General features: G+C 29.8%; 3 protein-coding genes and 1 long non-coding RNA gene across 5 annotated transcripts; 2 read left to right on the top strand and 2 right to left on the bottom strand.

Moving 5' to 3' along the window:
- The first annotated feature begins 1,732 nt into the window (after window positions 1–1,732).
- LOC101492480 (chorismate mutase 3, chloroplastic) lies at window positions 1,733–7,174 on the top strand. Of its 2 annotated transcripts, none has more exons than XM_004490073.4 (6): window positions 1,733–2,017; window positions 3,846–4,068; window positions 4,377–4,463; window positions 5,753–5,896; window positions 6,233–6,325; window positions 6,592–7,112. In XM_004490073.4, exons 1-6 carry the CDS (start codon window positions 1,833–1,835, stop codon window positions 6,826–6,828), a joined length of 969 nt encoding a protein of 322 aa, XP_004490130.1. In that variant the 5' UTR covers window positions 1,733–1,832; the 3' UTR covers window positions 6,829–7,112. The 2 variants fall into 2 exon arrangements, with proteins under 2 accessions (XP_004490130.1, XP_027187433.1); XM_027331632.2 differs by having other exon boundaries at window positions 1,736–2,017; window positions 3,854–4,068; window positions 6,592–7,174.
- Window positions 7,175–10,405: 3,231 nt separating this feature from the next.
- Window positions 10,406–13,770, top strand: LOC101492137 (uncharacterized protein At5g01610). Its single transcript, XM_004490072.4, has 3 exons — window positions 10,406–10,718; window positions 11,797–11,851; window positions 13,148–13,770. The coding sequence occupies exons 1-3, from the start codon at window positions 10,611–10,613 to the stop codon at window positions 13,525–13,527; spliced, it is 543 nt and encodes a 180-aa protein (XP_004490129.1). The 5' UTR covers window positions 10,406–10,610; the 3' UTR covers window positions 13,528–13,770.
- A 974-nt stretch (window positions 13,771–14,744) lies between these two features.
- Window positions 14,745–19,150, bottom strand: LOC101508925 (protein RETARDED ROOT GROWTH, mitochondrial). Its single transcript, XM_012712844.3, has 7 exons — window positions 18,790–19,150; window positions 17,515–17,629; window positions 16,912–17,071; window positions 16,677–16,825; window positions 16,224–16,375; window positions 15,910–16,024; window positions 14,745–15,134 (listed from the first exon to the last, which is right to left on the bottom strand). The coding sequence occupies exons 1-7, from the start codon at window positions 19,044–19,046 to the stop codon at window positions 14,997–14,999; spliced, it is 1,086 nt and encodes a 361-aa protein (XP_012568298.1). The 5' UTR covers window positions 19,047–19,150; the 3' UTR covers window positions 14,745–14,996.
- Window positions 19,151–23,186: 4,036 nt separating this feature from the next.
- Window positions 23,187–24,040, bottom strand: LOC140919284 (uncharacterized). Its single transcript, XR_012161914.1, has 4 exons — window positions 23,978–24,040; window positions 23,788–23,885; window positions 23,623–23,695; window positions 23,187–23,536 (listed from the first exon to the last, which is right to left on the bottom strand). It is a non-coding gene; the product is annotated as an uncharacterized lncRNA (long non-coding RNA).
- Window positions 24,041–24,143: the final 103 nt, after the last annotated feature.

Genomic DNA, 24,143 nt, shown 5'->3' with positions numbered 1-24,143 from the left:
TATCAACTAATCTTGTAAACATTTATACTACATAAAATAATAAATTTTCATCGTATTGAATGAGGACTAAATATATAAAAGAATCATTACAAAAATTTAGAATATGCTTGATTGTGTTTTACTTTTTAGTTTTTTAAAAATTATTTTATAAATAAATTTTAAAAAAATCTTTTTGACAACTCTAATTTTTAAAATAGTTTTTGACTAGAGCGTTAAAAAAACTGAAAAATAAAAATAAAAACACCATTTATCTATTTGACTTTTTTAGTTTTAAAAATTATAATATTAAAAGTAGTTTTACAAAACAGTTTTTAAAAACAAGTAATTCAAACAAATTTTAAAATTTTAAAATTTTAAAATACTAAAATAGAATTTTTGAAATATAAATCAAATAAATTCTTAATACGGATCTTTTCCTTATTTTATCTTTTTACTTTTTAACACTTTTTGTTGAAGTTTAATTTGTTCTTAGTACTAGTATTTACTCATCTGCAGTGCACGGAAAAAAATACGTTTAATGACAATGTGTGTGGAAAACCTATCAAAGAGTTAATATAATAAAATTCTAAAAATGAAAGTAGTTTATTCATCCAAATAATAATAAATAGTGTTTTTTATAGTATCAAATATTGCATATTATTTTACTATTCAACTCTTCAATATCCAATGGATCATTTACACTTATCATGAAATAATGAATGTATAAATAATTCATTTTGGTAAGACCAAATATGTCATATGCACTAAAAAAAAATCTCTTTCTTTTCATGTAAAAGTTTTTTTCTTCTTATTTCTCAAGTAGAATAACAAATAGTCAGACCATGAAGAAAACTCCAATTTGATTACCTCTTGCTCTACATGAATCAAGATACATGAAAAAAATACAAATAAATGAATCAAAGTACATGAAAAAAATACAAATAAATGAATCAAGGTACATGAGAAAATACAAATAAATGAAAAACATAAAAAAGTTAATATCAATATATATGAAATCAATAACAAGAGGACCATGAGTCCATGACAAATCAACCATAAGGAGAAATTTATTGTATAACTTTTTAGAGTATTATGTATTATGACAACATTGAAAGAATTGGAAGAACTTACCTAAAACCTCTTTTAGATATTTCTACTGAGTCATTCAGTTTTATTATTTTTTTGCAACCATTAATAATAACGAATTAAGAAATTCATTAATAAAACCTCTTTAAGAATTCATTAATAATAACAAATTAAGAAATTCATTAATAACAACGAATTAAGAAATTCATTAATAAAACCTCTTTAAGAAATTCATTAATAATAACGAATTAAGAAATTCATTAATAATAACGAATTAAGAAAAGTATAATGGTAAAAAGCAAAACTTGCAATAACAAAATGTTGAGCTAAAGTTGTCTCTATCTATTATTCTTCTTTCTGTCTTTGAATGGTATTTTAGTTGAAGAAGGGATACATCTCTTCTTTGACACCCCTAATTTAAACCATAAAAATGATAGACACATCTCTTTTATCTAAAGTTATAAAATATGAATAATTTTTGTGTGTAAAATACACTACGATATATTAAATTGAAAATTTACATTTTTACAAAAATTACAAATTCCATTAAATTTTCTTCATTTTCTTTCACTTTAAAACACAATATGATTTATAATTTCCAAATAATGAAATACCAATATATATCTTTGCTTTGCTTGATATCTCACATAATATTTCTTTGTTTGTTTCCTTATGAGTAATAAATAAATCTTTCATATACTCCAAAAATTACATTTTGATAGAAACCTCTATTTTCGGTGTCACTGTCACCTTCACAAGAAAGAAAAATGGAGTCACTCTTGCAATTACATCATCATCATGCACACATTGCTTCAAAATCAAGCAAATCCATTTCTCATGTTCCTTCTCAAGTTACCATTTTTCTTCAATCATCACCCATTTCATCACTGTCGTGTCGCCCTCTTCAACTTCAAGCTTCTTCCTCTTCTCACCCTTCTTCATTTCAATCCAGGTACACCACAACCCTTCATTGCTTTTGATTTCATTCCAAAAACAACAACCCTTTGATTTTTTTTGAAGTTTATGATTATGTTTTAGCGATAAAGGTGTCATTTTTTTGTTGGTTGGTGAAAGGTGATAGATAGTGTGTTGACTTGATGAGAAATACTACAATATCTATGCATTGCTAGCTAGATTCTATTGTTGTTTATTTGAGTGATGCTTTTATTGTGCATTTGGTTGTTATGGAATACCAATAGCTTCAGTTCATTCATTTGAAATTGATGATGCATTTTATGAGGTGTGGAATGAAATCAAAACCAGTTGACTTTATGGTGCAGCCAGTGGTTAATTGTTAGATTAAGAGAGAGATCTACAGCCAGCTGCACGGTAAATCCGGTTGTAGAGGATTCAATTTAATGTGGAATTGGATTTACTGATTAAATCTTTGTAAATTTGCCAATTGAATCCTCTTCAGCTGCCTCACAACAGTTGTTGGATCCCAGTGCAAGGGGGTGTAGTTGGATCCCAATGAACTTTTGTTCCCATTGAAAATTTCCTGCTTCTATGTTATTTAACATCAATGAGGCACTTACAAAGACACAAACACTGACAATGAAAAGTAGATGCCTATAATAATTTTAGAAAATGAAAAAATGATTGAAAGTAATCACATGTATCGGTGTCGTATCAGGGTCGAACATCGACACGTGTTAGACAATGGATACGCTCTGTGCTACCTATCTGTCAAGCATGCTTGCTTAAACATAACTAGCATTTGTAGCATTGTCTATTAGTATGCAATCTGCAGAGCAGTCAAAGCCTTTTTGTATGAGGAAGGAAAATGCATAAATGATCAAAACTCCAATGCTCTATTTGTTTTCAGCCTTTGCTATATAGCTGGTGATTAGTTTAGTACTATTTCACAGTTCTTCAGCTTGAAATTGTTGTAGTCCCTCCATGGAATCTTGTAAGAGTTGCTTTTACAATAAGAGAGAAATCTCTCCTCGGTTACAAAAAATGGGATTGGATTCCTAAATTGAAAGAATCAGAAATTAAAATTACAGCTGTAGGACAGAAACTACGAAAACTAGGCTAGTTTTTCCTGCCAAATCCCACTCTTGCACATTCTATCTTTTCCTCTCATATTATTGTCCCAATGAAACAAATCCTGAACTTGTTTAGCTCAGCACTTGATCTGCTCTAGACTAACAGGATTCCCATCTGTTCTTCCTTACCAGTGCATGTTGATCAAACAGTTCTTTATAGCATATATTTCAGTAATGGGGTTTATTTATCACAATAGTAATTTAAATCTTTGGTTCTAGTTATTATGTTTTTTTATTGTTCCTAGCTCATTTTTACAAAACCAACTTGTAAGGTGAGGGATTAACACACACCATCACGCCCAACACCAGACATCTAGAGCATGACCTGAGTGGCCCGAAAGCGGGTGACCAACGGATCTTGGATAGTTTCCCATATCATATTAGATTTTTATATTAGACATAACTCATCTTTACAAACTGATTTATAAGATGAGGGATGTCACTATTTATAAACTCTTTGCAGACTTTATCTCTTTTCAATGTGAGACTTGGTCTTTTCTCAATGCACCCTCTCACACATAACACTATTAGGCTTGGTGTGTAGATAACTTGGTAGGTAGCTTGAATGGAAAAGCTCCGATACCATTTAGGTTTTAATATTGAGTCTAACTTATCCTTACAAAACAGACTTGTAAGATGAGAGATTAACACTAATCCTAACATTTTAACCATATAAATAGTATGTACTATACAAGCCTGTGGATCAATTTTTGACAGTTTCTTTTGGTGCAGAGATGCAGGTAAAGTAAGGGTGGATGAAAGTAGGAGCTTGACTTTAGACAGAATCAGGCACTCTCTAATTAGGCAAGAGGATAGCATAATATTCAGTCTTTTGGAGAGAGCTCAGTATTCTTATAATGCAAACACGTATGACCATGATGCATTCCTCACAGATGATTTTAACGGCTCTTTGGTTGAATACATGGTCTGCCAAACTGAAAAGCTTCATTCGAAGGTTATTACAATTTTTGAAATAATGAAAATACTGAACAGAAATTTTTCATGATTTAGGATATGTTTGGATTGTATAATTTGAGTTTATCTATTGGATAAGCACTTGTGAGACTATTTGTGAGAGCTAATGGAAACTACTTATAGCATATGAAAACAACTTTTAGTTTATTTATATGAAAACAACTTGACTTTATTTTATTTTGTCACAAAAATAATCTATACATAAGTACTAATATGATAATTGCTTAATTAAGCTATTTATCCAAACAGGGTCTAAACTGTTTGTGCTTGGCTTCCCTTTGAAATTAGGTGGGAAGATATGATAGTCCAGATGAGCATGCTTTCTTTCCTACATACTTACCAGAGGCACTGCTTCCACCTTTGAAGTACCCACAGGTTTTGGAAGTTTTATCCTTTTAATGTTACGTACATGAACATTCATTTGATGTCTGCCCAGCAAACAATCAGTTTCGTTTTATAGCCTATCTTGAATTCATGAGAATATTTAATATTTCTCTTATTTTGTTTAGATTGGTCAGTGAAGATTGGTTAATGATTGTTCTTGTGTTTACGCTTTTGGAAAGGGTGAGAATGAGAGGCTGATACTACCATTTGGCATATCAATATGGTGCATATATTCATAATATGAAATTCTTATAATGGTTCAAGAGAAATTCAAATGCACTTGATCTTTGTGGGTTGAGATCCTCTCTAATATTTGACACTTTCAGTAGAAGAGAGGTAGACAAATGAGAGATTGATGTATTAATTTTTTTATCATTCAAAATCTTTGTTTATCTCTCTCCTACTAGAAGTATCTAATACCAGAGAGGATGACATTCCATCTTTTGAATATTATGGAGAACACTAGATTGTTTTATTGCCTTTACAATATATGTGAGACATCTGTGCTCATTCATAGCTCAAAAGAAAATGGTATCCTCGTTGTGTGTAAAATAAATATAAATAATACATGTTCATGCAACATAGAGTTAGAAAATAGAGAGAGAAAAAATGCAGATGGAATTAAACTTAGTTTGACCTACAAAGATTTTTAAGCCTATTTTCATCCGCAAAATAGAGAGAAAATTCACTATTTGCTCACGAATCACTTAGCATGAGTTGCACTATGAGCTTTTAAGATCGAGCTACATGTCACACCAAGCTCGGGGATAAAAGTAGTGGCCACTTTATAACATAATTTCTTCCATTTGATTATCATTATCTCTTCATATTTTCAGCTATTCCCTAATAGTAACATAACTGAATTGGTTAACTATCATTTTATCATTTCATTAAAAGAAACTAAGTAGTCATTTTGAACACTAAATGTGTGAGATGTTGTCATTACGATTCCTGAATGTATCGAAATTACGATAGCATCCCTAAGTGTGTCTTTGTTAGTCATTTATTGGACCTAAGTAACTAATGGATGACACATTCGACGACCAAACTAGCTAATGAAAAACACATTTCAGGACCAAATTGACTGATGATAGACGCATTTATGTATGTTTTTGTAATTTTGATAGAATGAAGGACTATTGTGACAATGCTTCACATATTTAAGGATCAAAATAACTGTTTACTCAAACAAAACTAGTTCATGTTTTTAGTTTTTGCAATATTTCGCTAATAGATTTTTTACTGCCCTACCTTCCATTTTCCTGTGTATACATAACTAGGTTCTGCATCACTGTGGCAATTCAATCAATATAAACAAGAAGATTTGGAATATGTATTTTAAGGATCTCCTCCCAAGATTGGTAAAAGAAGGAGATGATGGTAACTGTGGATCAGCTGCGGTTTGTGACACTCTTTGCTTGCAGGTACTTATTAAGCTTCCCATGTCACCAGAGATTTTTTTGGGATCATTTTCAACAAAATTCGAAGAAATTGACGTGTGATGTATAGCATTAAAACCCACTAAAGAGGCTTCATATGGTGTAGGAGGAAAACGATGACCTCTTTCTTCGTTTATATTGAAATTTTGAATACCAAAAGACAGTTATTACTTTTTACTTTGCATAAGATCATCCTGATTAAACAAAGTTCAATAATACCCAGTAATTAATTTAGTTCTCATTATTTACACTTAAAGATTTTTCGTATTATAATCACACAAGAGTTTTAAGCACAAATACTATGTTTTGGTGCCATTACAGGCTCTCTCAAAAAGAATCCACTATGGAAAATTTGTTGCTGAGGCAAAGTTTCAAGAACGCCCTTCTGTATTTGAGGCTGCAATTAAAGTGAAAGTAAGCATTTACTTGCCTTATAATATATTTGGTTTTAATTTGTATGCACTGTCAATGTAAAACATTTTTGCACATGTAAAACATGTTTGTATAACACACAATGTAGATATTTGAGGAGATATTTTAGGAATAAACCGACCAAAATGATATCATGGTGTGATTTAATTAGATGCATATACCGTTAGTGCATACAAATTAAACTCTTTTTACCATGATATGGCTATGTTACTTTATCTTGTGACAATACATGAATCTGGAATTCGCAGGATACGAAACGGCTGCTGGAGTTGTTGACGTATGAAACAGTGGAGGCATCGGTGCAGAAGAGAGTAGAAATGAAGGCAAGAACATATGGTCAAGTGGTAAAGATCGATGATACAGGTGATATAGTTGATCCTGTATATAAAATCAAGCCAAGTTTGATTGGCAATCTTTATGGAGATTGGATAATGCCCCTCACAAAAGAAGTTCAGGTAGAATACTTGTTGAAAAGACTTGATTAAACACAAGATGGCCTGTTATTTTGTTTTGTTTTAGATGCTGTAGACTTGTTCAAGACCCTATAGTCATGCAGCATAGTTTGCTATTTTTGCTTTCCAATTCTTAGAACTTGATGTGATTATTATTGACATGATGATAGTTCTCAAGAACTCTAGGTTGAGGAAAGTTTTTAACACTTCTTTCTTTGAGTGGAGGAGAATGATGAAGGGTGTTTATCGGAATAGTTTTTCAAACATTGTGACTTTTTGCAAGATAATTTAGTTGTTTGCCTCGCCCTCCTAGACAACTTCATCGATGTCATTTGTAATATGATTGAAACTATTTACTACAATATTTGAATTGAGCTCACCAAGGAGAGTGTCACAAAATATTGGCCTGATAAATTCCCAACAACGTAACAAAAACACATTCTAACTCCAACCAAATGATCTATAAATGCATCTTCAATATTACACTTCATCAAACATGATCTATAAACGCTCTAGCAAAGAGCAAGCTATCATCCACAAAAAGGAGGTGTGTGATATTTGGCACGCTTCTTTCTTACTACTTGAATACCATGTAGGTTCATACTCTGAGTTTCTTTATGCAGCAAGCTAGACAAAACATTAGAACATAAAATAAATATGAAGAAAGTGGGTCACCTTGGCGAGTCGATCCTTCGAGACATAAGATTTGCTAGGCTGACCATTAATCAAAACTTGGTAATAGACAGATGAATGCAGAACATGATGAGATGAGTTACGCTTAGAGGAAAGAAATCACATGGCTTTGAGGGTACCTTCTATAAACTCTCACTCCATCTCTAGTTTTAACATCCCTTTTCACAAAATGTACTTTATTCTTCATCTATGACATAGACAAATTTAACTTATCCTAACAAATTTAATTCATACACAAAAAAGTTTGGAGAGTTTTTCTCCCACCTCCATCTCCATATACATTTTAAAAGTATACTTCTTTAAAAAATATAATTCTTTCATTCTATAATAATTGACCTATTTGCAAAAAAAAAAAATTAACTCTAAAATAATTGAAAAAAAAATTAACTCTAAAATAATTGATCATTTCAATTTTCAAGCACTTCTTTATAATTATACTATTTAATTAATATTATTTGCATCATTTTTAATGTAATATTTTTCACTATACATTTATGATATTGATAATATATTAATATCTAACTAAGATAGTTTGATAAAAATAATAATTTTTCTTATTCAATTATACATTTTTTTGAGTTATATAAAACGATCAATTGACTTGATTATTTAGAGATCGGGGAGGGAGTACAATTTTTTTCCCTCCAAAAGCAATTTTTATATACATGTGTGGTTTTGTAAAACAGAGGGATAAAAGCATCCCTTAGAAGTATGTTGGAAAGTTTTTTTTTTCTTTGTTGCAAAAGGTGTGAAGATGAATTAGAGAACGTTTAATAATCTTGTAAATCAAAGAAATGTTGATTATTTTTATTTATTTAAAACGAGTTAGACTAAAAGGACACAAGGTATAACTTATCAGTTTTTTATGTACAAAAACAATAACACTAGTCCATCATAAGGAAATAATTGAAAACAAAAAAAAACAATAATTGAGTTTCATAGCGAGACAAAAGCCAAGCAAATCAGGAAATAGCTGGAAACTATTATAAAAGGGTACGATCCAATGCCTTTTGTCTCAAATTTCAATTTTCTTTTCAACAATTGGAAGCTTCGATCAGAGTGAAAATAGAATCATGTATGATAGTGTCATCATCGTCTTTTGAGCTGGAATATGGAATTCGATTACCCCACCATGTGTATATGGACACATGTTTATTAAAATATTGGTTACCAACTCACATTTTCTTTACAAACTACAGAGTTTTAAAAAAATATTAGCTATAATTTTAGTTTTATTTATTTATTGGAATCCATATCTTATTATGAATTCATAATGGTACCCCAAAAGTTTGTAAAATATGGAGCGAAAAGAAAATATGAAAAGGATTTATGCTGTAAAAAAAAAGAATTTAGGTAAAAAAAATGGCACGTATATAAAAGTATGAAGATAATTATTTTCATGAGACTATTATCTTAAGTTATTTATTTGTCTTTCAAATAAAATACAGACTATTATCTTCAGTTTTTAAGGTATATAAAGAAAGTTGAAATATACTGACTTTAGGAGTAATTACTGTTTTAGTTATAATAAAATTTCAACAGTTAAATATTATTATAATATTTTAACAATCACGCGTATCAATTTTTTTGAGTTTTTAATTTATTCAAAAACTATTTTTTTTAATAGAAGGGGATAGCCACCAAGAAACAAACAGCTATTTGTATAGATTTTTTTTATGAAATATAAATGAATTTATAATTTTATAACAATTACAAATCTAATCTATTTAATAAAACATTCTTGTTTTTCGGTTAAACTTTTCTAATTTAATGACGAATTATAGATTAAATACAATGAATAATACAAGAAATAATGGATCGAAAAATCTCAATTAACACAAAAAAAGTGAAGCAATCGAAATAATTATGACCATCAGATTCAGTATTTTGAAAACAAGGAATAAAGGAAAAGGAGATACATATTCAAAAGTTCATTTACGAAGCAAGCAAAGTATTAACTATAATATTAATTGCACTAATTAGGTAAAATAATAAGAAAAAATTTATTTCTAAATAATTTATACAATTTTAAATTTAAAACAATTTTAATAAATACTTAAAAGTAAATAATTTAAATAATTTATTTATTATAATTAAAAAATAAAAAATAAATCATACTAATATATAATGTACTTAATATAATTTTAAATTATTTGTACATAATTAAAATTTTAAAATAATTAAAATTTTAAAATTAATAATTTAAATTAAATACAAATTAAAAATAAAATATATTTTTAATTAAATATGTCATTTTATATTTTTAAATTAATCATCACAAATTTTATCAAATATTTCATTTAATTTAACAACTATATAAGTTATAAATTATCAACTATTTTTTATCAAACACAACCTAAATATATAAAAGAAAAAGAAAATGTATTAATATATATATATTTAAGAAAAGGATAATTTATTTATTTTTAAAAATATTTAAAATAAAATCTCATAATTTGAACACTAGAAATCTAAATAAGATAAAACATATTCTTATTATCTATTTTAATAAATATTAACAGTGAAAGAAAATATATACAAAAGTCAAAAACAAAAATAAAAATTGGCATTTTAACAATTACAAGATTTTTTTAATCAATTAATTTAATTAAAAACAAATATTTTTGTGAAAATTTAAATTAGAATTCTAATTAAAATAATTTTTTGTTAATTTTTTTTTCTTTCAGTTAAACTTTAAATTATAAATTTTTAGAGAAAAAAAATACAATACTTCAAAAAAAAAAAAACAAGTGAAAAGTAGAAAAAGAAATCTAAAATCAAAAAGAGAAAAGTTGACAGAAATTCTTTTGTCGAAAAAGAACAAACCCACGTGATCATTCATCCAAATCATCCTCAACGAACCTTCAATTCAACGACATAAATCACTCTCCACCTTCCAATTTTTTATTTCTTATAAAAAAACAAAAACAAAAGTAAAGTAAAAATAAAAAAATAAAAAGTCTTTGTACTTTGTTCGAGAAATGTGCGATTGAAAAACACAGACACAGTGTGTAGAGTTCACAGTTTCACACATCTTACTTTGTCTGTTTCTTGTGTTGTTGTGTCTTCCATTTTTGGGTCTGAGAGATTCTCTCATCTCATTGCAATTGCAACAACCCAATATGGAGAAAGCTCTCACTAAAGTCACAAGCTTGAAGATTGGACTTGGAGACTCATGGTTTACAAAGAAAGCCAAACAAGAGTTCTCTAACATCTCTCAAGATATCACTGTTAGTAGCAACTATTTTTAGTTATGCTTTCTCTTACATTGCATTTTTTTCCCTTCAATGTGGCTTTTTTGGGTTGTGATTTTATCTCTCTTCATGGTGAGTTACTATTAAGAGTTTGAGAGATCTAAAGAAGGGTTTTTTTTTTTTTTCCTGATAAAAATAAAAATGTATTCTCCCATACAATTAATATTCCAAAATGATCCATGGAATTGCAAAAATATTAATCAAGTTTGTTTCTTTGTCTAGATCTGTTATAAAAATTTTTTCTCTGATATTATTTACTTAGGTTCAAATTAATAGTCTTACCAACTTATTGTCATTCTAGTCCTTAGAAATATATCAATTGAGGGACGAGTTTGATTAAAATTTTGCAATTCTAGGGATCAATTTTAGAATATGGATAATGTGAGAGACTAGATTGATACTGTCCTGCAATTTCAAGGACTAATATGAGTGTATACTCGAAGATTAGGCATGTTTTAGTGATTATCATGGAATGATTTGTTTAGTGTGTTAATTTGGGTATCTTGCATATTGATGTTACTTTAGTATAGGGGTGATTTATTTCCATCAATGAATATGCAATGGACAATAACAGTATTTTGTTTCTGGCTTAAAATGAATTTTTTTTTTGGTGTATAATAAAATGGCCTTTTGGGTTGTTAGTGTAGAATTGGGTATGTTTTTCCTTTCAGCTTCATCTTGAGATATGTTTTTGAGGTTTGGATTGTGGTAGTTATCAGATTTTGGTAATTTGCTGCAAGCCCATTTTTCTGCACCGTTTGATCTGAAGAGAGGGAAATGAAAATATGTGAAAGGGACTTGAAAATTTGGATTTTTCAGATAATGAATTAGATTACATAGTTTTTTTGTGCTGTATCATAGGAATAACATAGTGATATCGCCTTAATTAATTTAGGAATTTTAAAAGAAGGGTGTTTATTTATTTGCAGCTTAAATAAGTTCTACACTGATAGATTACAAGGGAAATGGATTCCCTGCAGTTTGAAATCAAATAACAATGTGAAGTATGATGCCATTGACTTGTTTTTGCTAAAAATAAGGTTTTCTTTTGCAGACTTTCTCAAATACAGTAGAAGAGAAGGCGAAGTGGGTTTTCAACAAACTAAAAGGTATAGATGCATTTCAACCCTTAATGTTTATGTGAGTTTATTAAGCATGCTTTCAAATATTTGCTTCAGCCAATTAATTAAGTGAATTTAAATGTATGCCAGGAGTAATAGTACACCGGATTCTTAATTTTTTTGCTAACTCACTGTAATTAGGGTCTTTGACCCTAATAAGCGCTCCGAGGTATCCCCCCAACTTAGGCCGTTTGAATCCGCTATGGGACTAATCTTTGAGTTGGCAGCGAGACATCCGGTTTGGGTTGGACTGCCTCTCAAATGAGTGACTCCAAGAATCGATCTCAAATTATTTTTCTGGATGGAGGAGAGTCATGTTATGTTACCATTTCTCCCAACATCATGTTAGTATAGTAGACCAGATTTATATATGAGTGACCTAAAATTACTCGACATTTTTTAAATCTAATATAGATTAACATTATGCTAAAGTAGGAAATAAATGCACAACTACTTTGAATCAATCAGTTAGCTTGATGATAATCTAGTTATCAAGTTCAATGCATTTTAGCCAACTGGCCACAATAAGCTTTTATGAGACACCCACATGGCTACATGTTAGGTCCCGGAATATAGGGGAGGTTGTTAGGATTGGATTTAAGAAGTAAGTTAGGGGTTAGTTTAGTTATCAAGTTTGTTAGACTTTCTGTTTTAATTGTTGTTAATCCTATGGCTTCTAAATAGGACTAACCTCCCTTTAGGAGAGGGTAGGAATTCATTTTATGGAAGTTGTAAACTAGAGAATGCTCTAGTGAGGGGAGAGTGCTCCCTTGGGGATAGCCTTGAATGCAAGGTTGTCTTATTCATTGTAAACCCTTTGTATTTTCGCTTTCAATCTCAATATGCCATTAAGAAACCCTTCATTTGTTTGCAATCTTTATTCGTTTGAATCTGTTTTTACACCATTCCTCTAGGAATTCTTTCTTGCTAAAAGAAATGATCCTAACACTACATTTTCACACTTAGCCTTTTCACTGTCACCCTTGAGTTAAAATTTCTCTTTTTTGCCAACCCATCTGTTTCTTCTTAGTGTTTCATACAATAATATTCATCATACATTGTTGGTTTTGAGCATTTTTTAGTTATATTTAAATATCTTAACGACATTGTTATCAATCGCGGATTTAAAAAAAATAGTTGTTTGTTCAAATAGTAATTTGTTTAAATTCTGCCACGTTATAGCTGCTATTTAACAACACTACCTAATTATTATTTCAATGTAGATTCTGTTAACAACTTGTAACATTGTTGACACATTCATATTATCTCAATGCCTTCCCACAGGTAAGCCGCTGAAAAGCTTACCAGATCTCCTCCGAGAGTACAATTTACCCCCCGGGCTATTTCCTCAAAACACAATCTGTTACGAGTTTGACGAAATCAAGGGTAAGCTAATTGTGTACTTGCCATCAGCATGTGAGGTAAGCTTCAAGGATTCCTCTGTACTGAGATATGCGACCCGAGTCAAAGGGGTTCTTACAAGGGGAAAACTTTCAGCAATAGAGGGAATGAAAACAAAAGTTCTTGTATGGGTTAAGGTGACAAGTGTGGCAGTTGAAGGTTATAAATCTGATAAGGTGTGGGTTACTGCTGGTGTAAAGAAGTCGAGGCCAAAGGATGCTTACGATACGCCTCGCGATGCTGTTAGAGTATCGGAATTCTGAGATTCTGATATCAGCTATTGTTGTCGTTCTATTACTATGGAATAGTTAGTTTCATTTATTGGAAATGTTTACATAGAAGGTGTAGGGGTTAGGATCATCTTCTCTATATTATATATATATTGGATGTATTGTTGTTTTGGTCATTCATTGTCACATTGAATGCATGTTCATTTTGCAAGCTCATATGGGAGCTTTGATTATGCAATACAAATTGAAATCGAGCATAGTAACATTTTGTGTTTATTTTGTTCTTTGTATGTTGACGAGACTTTTAAAAAGAATCATTGTAATGGAGAGAAAATAAAAAGTTAATGAAATGTATCTTTGAAAATAATCAAAACGAAATTTTATATTTTTATTATTATTAGACATGTGGACAATTTACACTTTAAAGTTTCTTATTTCCTTAAATTTTAGAAAATGATTTCACAAAGTAAATGGCCAATAAGTTTCTTGTGAATTTGTACTAAGTTTGGATCAATTTTAAAGTAAAAATTTATTTGATCTAAAGATAAAATTACATACTACTTGAATCGTTTTTTGAAATGCAATTGTAAATGAGTCCAAAATCTGATCAGATATGAGCAGTTTTCACAAAATAATATTTAAAAATATCTAAAATATTTGATTGTGATATTCAGATTTTTTTTTTATCAGTTTGAATAATGTGAACACCGTTACAAGCAATCATTTGACTATAAAAAACATTATTTTAAAAAAACAATGTGCAAGTAACAGTAATTGTGCAGCTGGAAGCATTTATAATATGAAACTGCGTGACTTGAATTGGAGGTTGAAATGAAGAAATATTGAGTTTTGAAACAAGAAAAAATCAAACATTTAACGACCAGCAAAAGTAGTGATGAAACTAGATGCTCCTATACTCTCAACAGTTTTCTAAAATAGCAGCATTAAGCTATATTTTAAAACAAACTGCTATTTAATGCAGTTAAATTTGAGCAAACCATTTTTTATAGCTTTATAATTTCGTGAAAATTGAACAAACCGTTACTTTATGCAATTTACAATTGCCAACAAACTCAACAGAAATGAAAGATACTGACTGACAAACTAGGAAGCATAATTTTATCCATCATTGAACTCTGCCTAATCCAAATTGAGCTGAATGAACCAACATGATCTTGCCTATTTTTATCATTCAAAATACTTTAAATAAGATTTTGCTCAAGAGAAATCAAGCACCACACCAGTTAGACTAACAATCACTAAAGCAAGCATAAATTTAATATGTATAGCTGATATCCTTTCTTATTGTGTGGGATGGGGGTTATGACTTATATAACTTTTCTTAGAAACTATTGAAGTTTTCACATTTCTAATAAATTTCAAAGAATATGTGAATTTTATTCATCATAAATACAAAGGGGCAAAATTATGATTGGCTCAAAAATGAGAAGAAATGCTATCACAATAACTTATCTAGCTTCAACCTCTCTGCTACTACTTTACTATGACACTGCATTTGAATCTTTTAGAATCTCGTATAGGGATATAACATTTTCAATTGTCAATAGACCAATAATGCACCATTCCAAGAAGTCTGACTTCCTGTTCTGGAGAACTTCTTGTAAAAAATGAATGTTGTGCTGCAAATAACCAAATCAACATAATAAGCCTCAATTAGATAACATAATCTAGAGTAATATAATTCTCTATGCATATCAATTTTCATGTTCTCAAATTATATATAAGACATAATGTTGACAACAATATAGATGATTAAAGCAGTTCAAATGTGGTTAACTATGTTCATGGAATGCTTAATGAATATAACAATGTGTTACAACTCATTAACCAGCCATTAAATGTAATTAACCACAACTATGAATTTCATTAACCACAATGTTTAGGTGTTCAAATATAATATCCGTTAACCTTGATTTGTGTTCAAAGATACAATAAAATTTGTGGATAAGAAAGTTCAAAAGCATGGTTAATTTTGTGATCAATGGATGATTAATGAGTTGTGATACCTTGTTATATTTATTAACCAGTCATTAAACATAATTAACAATGTATTTGAACTGCAATAACCATCCAAATTGTTGTTGAATTTGGTATCAAATTTGGTGTCAAACTAACATAACTCATTACATATAGTATCCCAGTGATATTTCTCTTCAGTTTTTCTCCTTCCCCTATAATAGTTTTTCCATATTGAATACAAACAACAAAAACTTTGAATACACAACCTCAAACACATAACTATGCTAAAAAACTGGTGCATCTAGATGAAAAATTGTGCATAATAAAGCACATTATTGAGTTCACATTTGCTCAGTTTCAAATTTTCAAATGCAATGTTTAACTGAAATTACTAATACTTATAGAGGAGAAATGGATACAAAATGGACAGAATACCTCTACAAATTTCAATTTGAAATCAAGGTTTCCAAAGCGCTGCGCTACTTCGTACTCCTCCCTAAGATACTCATATATTTGAGCATACTTTGCATCCCTCCAAGCAATTTCTGACCTGATTAATCCATAATAATAAAACATGAACAAAGAGGCTGAAAACAAGTTCAATAAACTGAAATTGCTTGCTATTGTCTATGATGAAATGATTCTATAAAATTGTTTTTGAATATTTTGGATATTGTAATTTTAAATTTTCAACATGTTATCCCCTTTGCAAGTATGTATTTTTCTTAGGCCTAAAATCATGATAATACCTTTCGAAGAGACCAACTTTAAGAATAACGTCGGCCAAATTCGAGTTAGCCTTCCCAACAAGCTGAAGCAGCTTCTTTTTATCCATTGTGAAAGTTCCGGTTTTCTCCATTCCTCGATTTATGCCTGCAAACTCTTCAACTAAACCATCAACCTGGTAGTAAGTGAGAAAAAAAAAAGTCAACTAAACCATCAACTTGGTATTAATAATGATGGCACCTGGCAGAAAATAGCAGCTTGCTCAAATTCCACCACACAACAGTGCTAATGTGCTATAGTGCCGCTATAGCTGCCATTTGACAAATTTTTGTACTAAATTGCATATCGCAAAACAATAGGGATTTGTTCAAATTCCACTATACTATAGCATTATAGCGCCACTATAGACACTATTTAACAAAACTAGGTATTAAAATTGGCCAACAAAAATAATATGCCATTTGGTAAATTTCAACCTGTGAGACAAAATAATCCAGGGCTATGCTTTGTCCAAGCACACTTCCAATTAAACGAATACCGTCGGTGTCTAAAGATTTCAGAACTATGTAGTCTGGACCCCCTTGCATATCCTCAACTAATTGTGGTTTCTCCCTTATTGCATAATCTAATCACAAAGCCTATGTTAAAAGATACACAAAGAAACTCAGAAGAACAACATAATTCATTATTAGTTTCTCTGGAAAAATTTACCATCTTTCCTCATCTCTGAAAGTAAACCAGATGCGTGCCTCGTAACTAATTGCAGGTAAGCATCCACTTCATGGTCCTCAATGTTAAACAAAACAGCAGATCCATACTGGTACACAACCATATAACGACAGTTGCTCGCTTTCACGTGAAATCCAGGTCCCTGACCCAAATGCCTCAAATTGTTCAGAGTTTGTTTAATTGATCACACTTTCTAATGTATACTAATCTATTTAAACAGTTTCTTATAATGCAACACATGAATCATGTTTTAACTTTTAATCAAATTACTTATCACCAATAATAATAACATTTACTATAAAAAAATAATAAAAATATTTCCATTCAGGACGCAGCTCAGCACCTACACTAATTAGCAAAATAACATGATATTAATGAGCCTGAATTTCCACGTCTTAGACATGATCTTCGATTCGACAAACTAGTTTAGTGCATCAACACCATATGAGGCGTTGTATTCTAACGAACCTGCTTAGATATAGCGTAGAGGTATCTAAGAACTATTGCCATGGTTGTGAATTGTGGCTTCCTATAAAAACACTAAACATTCCAGAGAAAAACAATATACGAAATAAAAAGTCTTACATTGGCGTCCAAATTAAAGTTGCAGAACCGAAGAGCAACGTAGTTTAATGCTGATCGGGAAGATGGAGGTACAATGTTTCTCGGATTGTCAGCCTGGATGCCTTTTAAATTTATACTGCCAAAATCACGAATCTGAGACAGCCAAATCATAGAGAAAAAGAACAGGGAAACAAAAATAACATGTGAGGGAAAAGGGGCTCTATTCAATTCAAACCCAAACAGCATGGATATAAAACACAATACATCACCATAAAAATAACACAAAAGCCAAGAATACTCCAAAATTCCAAATTTAATGTCATAAATGCAACAAAATTACAATTACCACAAGATAGAGTATAAGGGAAATGGATTCCCTGCAACAACCGTATCATGCAGTTGCCGTCCGATTTAAATCATTGGTTGAGATTGTTTAAAATCAATTTAGTGAATGTATTATCTAAGTTGTCCGATCTCAAATCAATGGCATAGATTGCTTAATGCGTGTAACTGCATGCTTTTATTACTGCAAAAAATCCAAATCTAAGTATCAGATAGTTTACTATGCGACTACTGTATCGTACCCTAGTGATAACATTTGACTATGCCAGCTGCAATAGTTTGTTAAGACTAGTGAAATAAGAGACTAGCTTCTTTGATCTGTCTATAAGAGTGATTGAGCACTCAAAGAATCATACTACAAAAAAATTCAGTTTCTCTCTAAACTTTTCTCTATTTTTAAAAGTTCCATTATAGTCTTCTAATTCCAACAATTAACAGCAACACACAAGTCATATAAACAATTCAGAACTCAGAAGCATAAGATAGTGCAAAGAGAAACACTAGTATAAAAAAACCAACTGGAGAAAAAGATATACAAATACAAATAATAACAAGCTTAATAGTCATAAACACTATCAGTATAAATTTGTTTTACACCAACAATCGATGATTACAAAAGTAGAGTGACACGACAAAATAGTAAATTTTCATTGGCTATCATGTCAAATTGAAACATTCTTTAAATCCAACAATAATAAAACTGAAAATTTTACATATCAAATAATGATAACTATCGTAATTACAATAATAACTCCAAACCTAAGATTAATAAAAGTAAAAAATTTCCACTCCTACATGACACAGTCTTGTAATTTAAATCAAAAGACTAAAAGACTAATAGAACAGTAAGCAAAGAGAAACAAAATTCTAAGAAAAACGCATTTGCGGAACGAACAAGAGAATAAAAGGGAAAAGAGAAATGAATGAAATTGAAAAAGTAAAAGAGGGAAAAACCTGGTGGAGAGGAAAAAGGCCTTAATGGGGATTTTAACAGATGGATCATTTTCCGGGGCTCCATCCAGATGAAGTGGATCCGGGTCGAGATGACAAGGGATTGCAGCAGCAACAGTGAGAAAACGGTTGGTGAAAAAAGGGGAGGGAAAGTGGGGTTTGGATAGTAAAGGTGAATGAAAGTGGAGTTTGGATAGCAAAGGCGGTGCTATGCGGAGGTTATGTATAACGGAGAGGGTTCTTCTCCATCTTCCACCCATTCGCTGAGAGGAACAACCTTTTTCTTCTTCTTATGTTGTTGTTCACTGTGTTGTAGTATTGTCTTGTTACGTTTCTCAACCCATTCTGTGTTTCTCTCTCTCTCACCTTCCAGCTTTTTTTTTCCTTAAATTAAATTATTAAGGTCCAAAAACATTTCTGTAAAAAAATCCAAAATCATTAATAATTTTTCTTTGAAAAAATTTACTAAATTTTTATTTATTTTTATGAATGTATTTAGATTATTTTAAAATAAAATATATTTTTTGGGGAGGGATAATTTTTAAAAATAATTAGAATCTAAAATATGTAAAAAGAAATGAGAAATAAATCTATTTATATTATAATACTTTAAGCTAAAGTTTTATGAATGAGAATGTTAACCTTTCTCTCATTAAAATAAAAATTGTGAGAAGTCACTAAACGTGTTAATTAAGTTTGTGAAATACACTTTTATATTATACAATTTAATATCCTACCACATTTATAGTTAGGGTTAAATAATTTTACAGACAGAAATAAAAGTATACATTTTTGAATTAATATTCATAACAAAAATTATCTTTTTTAATTTGGACTTTGAGGATATAAGAGAAGATATTTTGTTTTTACAAAGATTCCAACATGTCACATTGATATTGTCACTTTGAATTTCATATAGAAACTATTTTTTGTTGTTGTTGACAATAATAGGTAAAAGAAGGAGAGAGATATTAGTGACTTAGTGCAACCAACAACTAAGCCTACATGCAAATATTTAGCACTCATAAAATCTTAAATGTTAACTCTAATTAAGTTCCATTTTTGATGCATATATGAACTTATTATAAAATAAAAAGTAAAATAATTTGGTTTGTTATAAATTAAGCATCAATACACACATCTCTTACGCTAATGAAGTCATTAAAGTTAAGGTCCACATGCAAAGAGCGATTACCATTGTAGAAAGAAAACATTTCAACATGTATATTTTCAAATTTAACAAGCATAGAGACACATAGTTTAAAATCTAGAAATACCACACAAGTTCTCAAATTATGAAATGTTTTGTGATGACACATTCTCAAGAGGATAAACCTCTTTGTCAACCTCTTTTTGTCAAACCTCACAACTTAGGAGGTCATAAATTATGCAGAAATGACGTTACCAACGTTGCTCCATTTGCTTACTCTCACTTTTACTCTCAACTTCGTTTACCTCATTATTTTCTTTGTCTTCAAATGTGCTTTAGGCCTTTGCTTTCATTTTCTTTTTTTCCGCCAATGCTCACTTCTTTTTGGTCTCTCATAACTAGCTTTTCTATTTTTCTAGCCTCTTATATTAATCATTTATCATAAAGAAATTTCACATATTTCGGATCTATCACAATATTTCTTATATATCGCTCGTATGATAAATCTCGTTTCTCTCTTTTTCTCTACCCTATTTTTCATATGCTCTATGTCTTTTCTTTTTTGCATTCCTCTCACCCTCTATAATATATGGCCTTTCAAAAGTTAGATTTCTAATTTAAATAATTATTGTGTATTTTGTTTCATTTGATTCTCCTTAATTTATGTCTTTTTTATGAGTAATTGGAGTAAGACCCATCATTAGAGTTTTAGTCCTACCTTTTACCTTCCAAATAGATTTAGTTTGACCCCAATAAGATATCTACACTCTAGATATGGTTTTTGCAAGCAGCACAACAACATAAGTGTCAATTTTGACACAATAGCATAAATTTGAATTAGTATTCATGCATTCTTAGAGCAGACATTATATTTAAGGCTATTTTGTAATTATTGTAGTTTTTCCCTTGATTAGAGTTGTGTGGTTTTCAAAATTGTCCTAATTGATTAGAGTTGTCTTCTTATCAATCTAATTGACTATCGGGGTAAAAAAAACACAAATATTTTTCAGTTTTATAATATAAATCAATCATAAATATTCTCAATTGATATGAATTGAGTTATTTTTATCCAATTGAGTGTGAGTCAGATTTAAATATCTTTTAGAATTTATTGGTCATTCTATTTGAAAACGTAAGGTTGCCTCTTAAATGTAAGAGCTCAAGTAACCTTTATTTCTTCTCTGGTTGTTTGTTATAACTCTCATGTGTCCATTGAAATCGTGGTGAGTATGTCTTTCTTCTAATAATGAAATTTTTTATGTTCATATAATTGTTTTTGTTCAAATAAATGTTCTTCATTTTCATTTTAAACTTAATCGTTAAAATCTCTCTTGCTAACATTGTTTAAGATCAATAATCTTCTTTCTTTTATTGTTGATCACATGTAATCATTATTCTTGAGATGTTTTGGATTCAAAGTAGGAATCTTTGATTTGTTAGGTTCCTTTTTTATTTTGTATTGGATTGATTAGGTACCCGGGGGTGATATTTTCTTGCATGAAATGTTTGTAGGATTGTGTGGTAGTCAGAGAATGTCTATTTCTCATAATGTGTTAAACTTTTGATTGGTAAGCTAATTGATAGTTGATAATATGTGATATTTAATGTTGTATTGATGTGTGTTCATTCTGTTTATTGATGAACAGTGAGATGTATGTGATTTATATGATAGGTTGGTGATTATGTTGGATTGATGTTGTTGTTTTTATAATCTTAATCGATTATGTTTGTTACATTAAGTAAAAAACCCAAAAGTTATTCGATTATATAATTTGAATAATAGACTAGGTGATCAAAACACTCATAATTAATATAAGTGACGTTGTTTAATGATAATTAATATATTAGTAAGGTAATTAATGGACCAAATTAGTGAAATAATGGATTATCAATCAATTAGTTAAGATTAAAAATCAATAGGAGTTAACCAGAAGTTGGTAAAATTGTCAAAGTTATATATATATATATATATATGGAGCTTAGTTGATCTATTAGGGAACATCCAAAAGTTAAAAGTTAATTAAAATCAGTTATAACATAGTTAATCGATTAGATGATGACTAAAGGCTTAGTAATAGTTATTAATGACTATTATTATTAAAGGCACTAAGTAGATTATTAAGTAATGATGATTAGTTGATTAATTGTAAGTAAATAACTAATTGAGGTCAAGGATTATAAATATTAGTTAATTAATTAGTACATATAATTAATTAAGGATGGTGTACGAGAGTTGTTAAGTAAGAATGATGATAAATATTAATAACACTGATTAAGTATAAATGATAGTTAATCAATACGAAGATTAATTAATTGAAAACACTTGTTAATGAAATATTGTTGAGGAATCATGATTAATATGTTGATGTGATGTATATGATTAATGTGTTGATGATTGATGTAAAGACCATGATTATAGTCGTAATGACATACAAGTTGCATATGCTAATTGTGTGTGTCTAATAATGATGTTGATAAATGATGATAATTTTTATGATACCAAGTTGTAAATAGGGTTGGACAACGGGCCGGGTAGGGCGGATTCGGGCCTAAAAACACCAACCGGCCCAATCCGCGGTTGAACATTACAAGCCCATTTTCGCTCAATATAAAAATCGGGTATCCGGGTTGCGGGTTAAACGGATTACGGGTTAATCAGGTGGTTACATCCGGGTTGAATCATTGTTTGGGCCATTCAAATTTTTTTGGGCCATTCAATTTTTTTTTAGCCATTAAATTTTTTTTGACCCAATAACATATTTATCAAAATAACTATTTTTTTTTCTTAGCAAAGTAGTAGTTTATTATCCAATATAAGACCACTTTTGAGCCATTTAAAGATAAAATTTGTACTCTTTTTTTTTAAATTGAGCTACTAACTTTCACATAACATACAATTGTATTCCTATAATGCAACAACTTACAACTACAACAACTCAGTTTACAACTACATTCACATAACATACAAATACAACAGCTTACCACTAAAAGTTTTCCACAATCTTTGTTTTTTAAATCCAACATATTACAGCTAAAAGTTTAACACAATCATTGTTTTTCAAGTCCAACAGATTATAACAGCTTAATTTTTCAACAACTCAAGTACATTCACATAATATTAATATTAATACATTCACATATCAACTTAGTTTTTCACAGCAACAGATTATAACAACTTAGTTTTTCTTAACACAATCATTGTTTTTCAAGTCCAACAGATTATAACAGGTTATTTTTTCAACAACTCAAGTACATTCACATAATATTAATATTAATACATCACATATCAGCTTAGTTTTTCACAGCAACAGATTATAACAGCTTAGTTTTTCAACAACAGATTATCACAACCTAGTTTTTAAACAACAGATTATCGCCTAGTTTTTCAACAACAGATTATCACAACCTAGTTTTTCAACAACAGATTGTCACAGCCTAGTTATTCAACAATAGATTATAACAACTTAGTTTTTCAACTACATTCACATAACACTAAAGTCTAATATTAATACACACTTCTTGGAAAATATTGATAGTTTTAATTGACTCTATGACAATACAACTATCAATATATATTTCCAATTTGTTCCCATTGCCAACCTAAAAAATTAGAGCAAAAATTAGTATCCAATAACCAATGTAAAAATATGTTGTTGATGTGTACCATAGAAAAAATAATTCAATACATGTTTGCAATCAAGATCAAAAAATTCCAGGCTTGATAATGCCAAACTAAGAAATTCCAGACTTGATAGCAGCCTAGTTTGAATAAAAAATAATGCAATCAACATTATTAGATCATTGATTTTGAATCAACAATAAAATCAAACTAAGAAATCAGGTTGACATACCAATATATGTTGTTCACAATAATATAAATTGTTGCTACTAACTTAGCTAATGTTAAATAAAGATTTAACACCAAGCAATCTACAAGAACTCCCGCAACCTACAGAATCAATATTCATACTCAGTACTTTAATTTTATTAAAAATAAAATTCTAATAGTTCACAATGGACTTAAGATAAAAGGTAACATACATATGATAAAACACTTGTTTTTCTATGACTTGCAGCAAAATCAGTCTCAGAATCTAATGCACCAGCTGTTGGAAAATAAAAGGGTAATTATATAAGAATAACAAATTAATCTTATGTTCTTTCTTATCACAGAAATGCTAATATATGCTAACATATATCTATAACA

The sequence above is a fragment of the Cicer arietinum genome, chromosome 2, assembly GCF_000331145.2.
Source record: "Cicer arietinum cultivar CDC Frontier isolate Library 1 chromosome 2, Cicar.CDCFrontier_v2.0, whole genome shotgun sequence".
Taxonomy (NCBI): Eukaryota; Viridiplantae; Streptophyta; class Magnoliopsida; order Fabales; family Fabaceae; genus Cicer; species Cicer arietinum.
The sequence above is the reverse complement of the archived record's forward strand: the minus strand, read 5'-3'. Positions and strand labels throughout refer to the sequence as shown.

Excerpts from the sequence above, each read along its gene's own strand:
- LOC101492480 (XM_004490073.4), top strand. The coding sequence starts at position 1,833 with ATGGAGTCACTCTTGCAATTACATCATCATCATGCACACATTGCTTCA. Across the intron at positions 2,018-3,845 it reads CCTTCTTCATTTCAATCCAG|AGATGCAGGTAAAGTAAGGG; the intron begins GTACACCACAAC and ends CTTTTGGTGCAG. Across the intron at positions 4,464-5,752 it reads CACCTTTGAAGTACCCACAG|GTTCTGCATCACTGTGGCAA; the intron begins GTTTTGGAAGTT and ends ATACATAACTAG.
- LOC101492137 (XM_004490072.4), top strand. The coding sequence starts at position 10,611 with ATGGAGAAAGCTCTCACTAAAGTCACAAGCTTGAAGATTGGACTTGGA. Across the intron at positions 10,719-11,796 it reads ACATCTCTCAAGATATCACT|ACTTTCTCAAATACAGTAGA; the intron begins GTTAGTAGCAAC and ends TTTCTTTTGCAG. Across the intron at positions 11,852-13,147 it reads GGTTTTCAACAAACTAAAAG|GTAAGCCGCTGAAAAGCTTA; the intron begins GTATAGATGCAT and ends GCCTTCCCACAG.
- LOC101508925 (XM_012712844.3), bottom strand. The coding sequence starts at position 19,046 with ATGGGTGGAAGATGGAGAAGAACCCTCTCCGTTATACATAACCTCCGC. Across the intron at positions 17,630-18,789 it reads GCCTTTTTCCTCTCCACCAG|TATAAATTTAAAAGGCATCC; the intron begins GTTTTTCCCTCT and ends TGATTTTGGCAG. Across the intron at positions 16,826-16,911 it reads TTCAGAGATGAGGAAAGATG|ATTATGCAATAAGGGAGAAA; the intron begins GTAAATTTTTCC and ends CTTTGTGATTAG.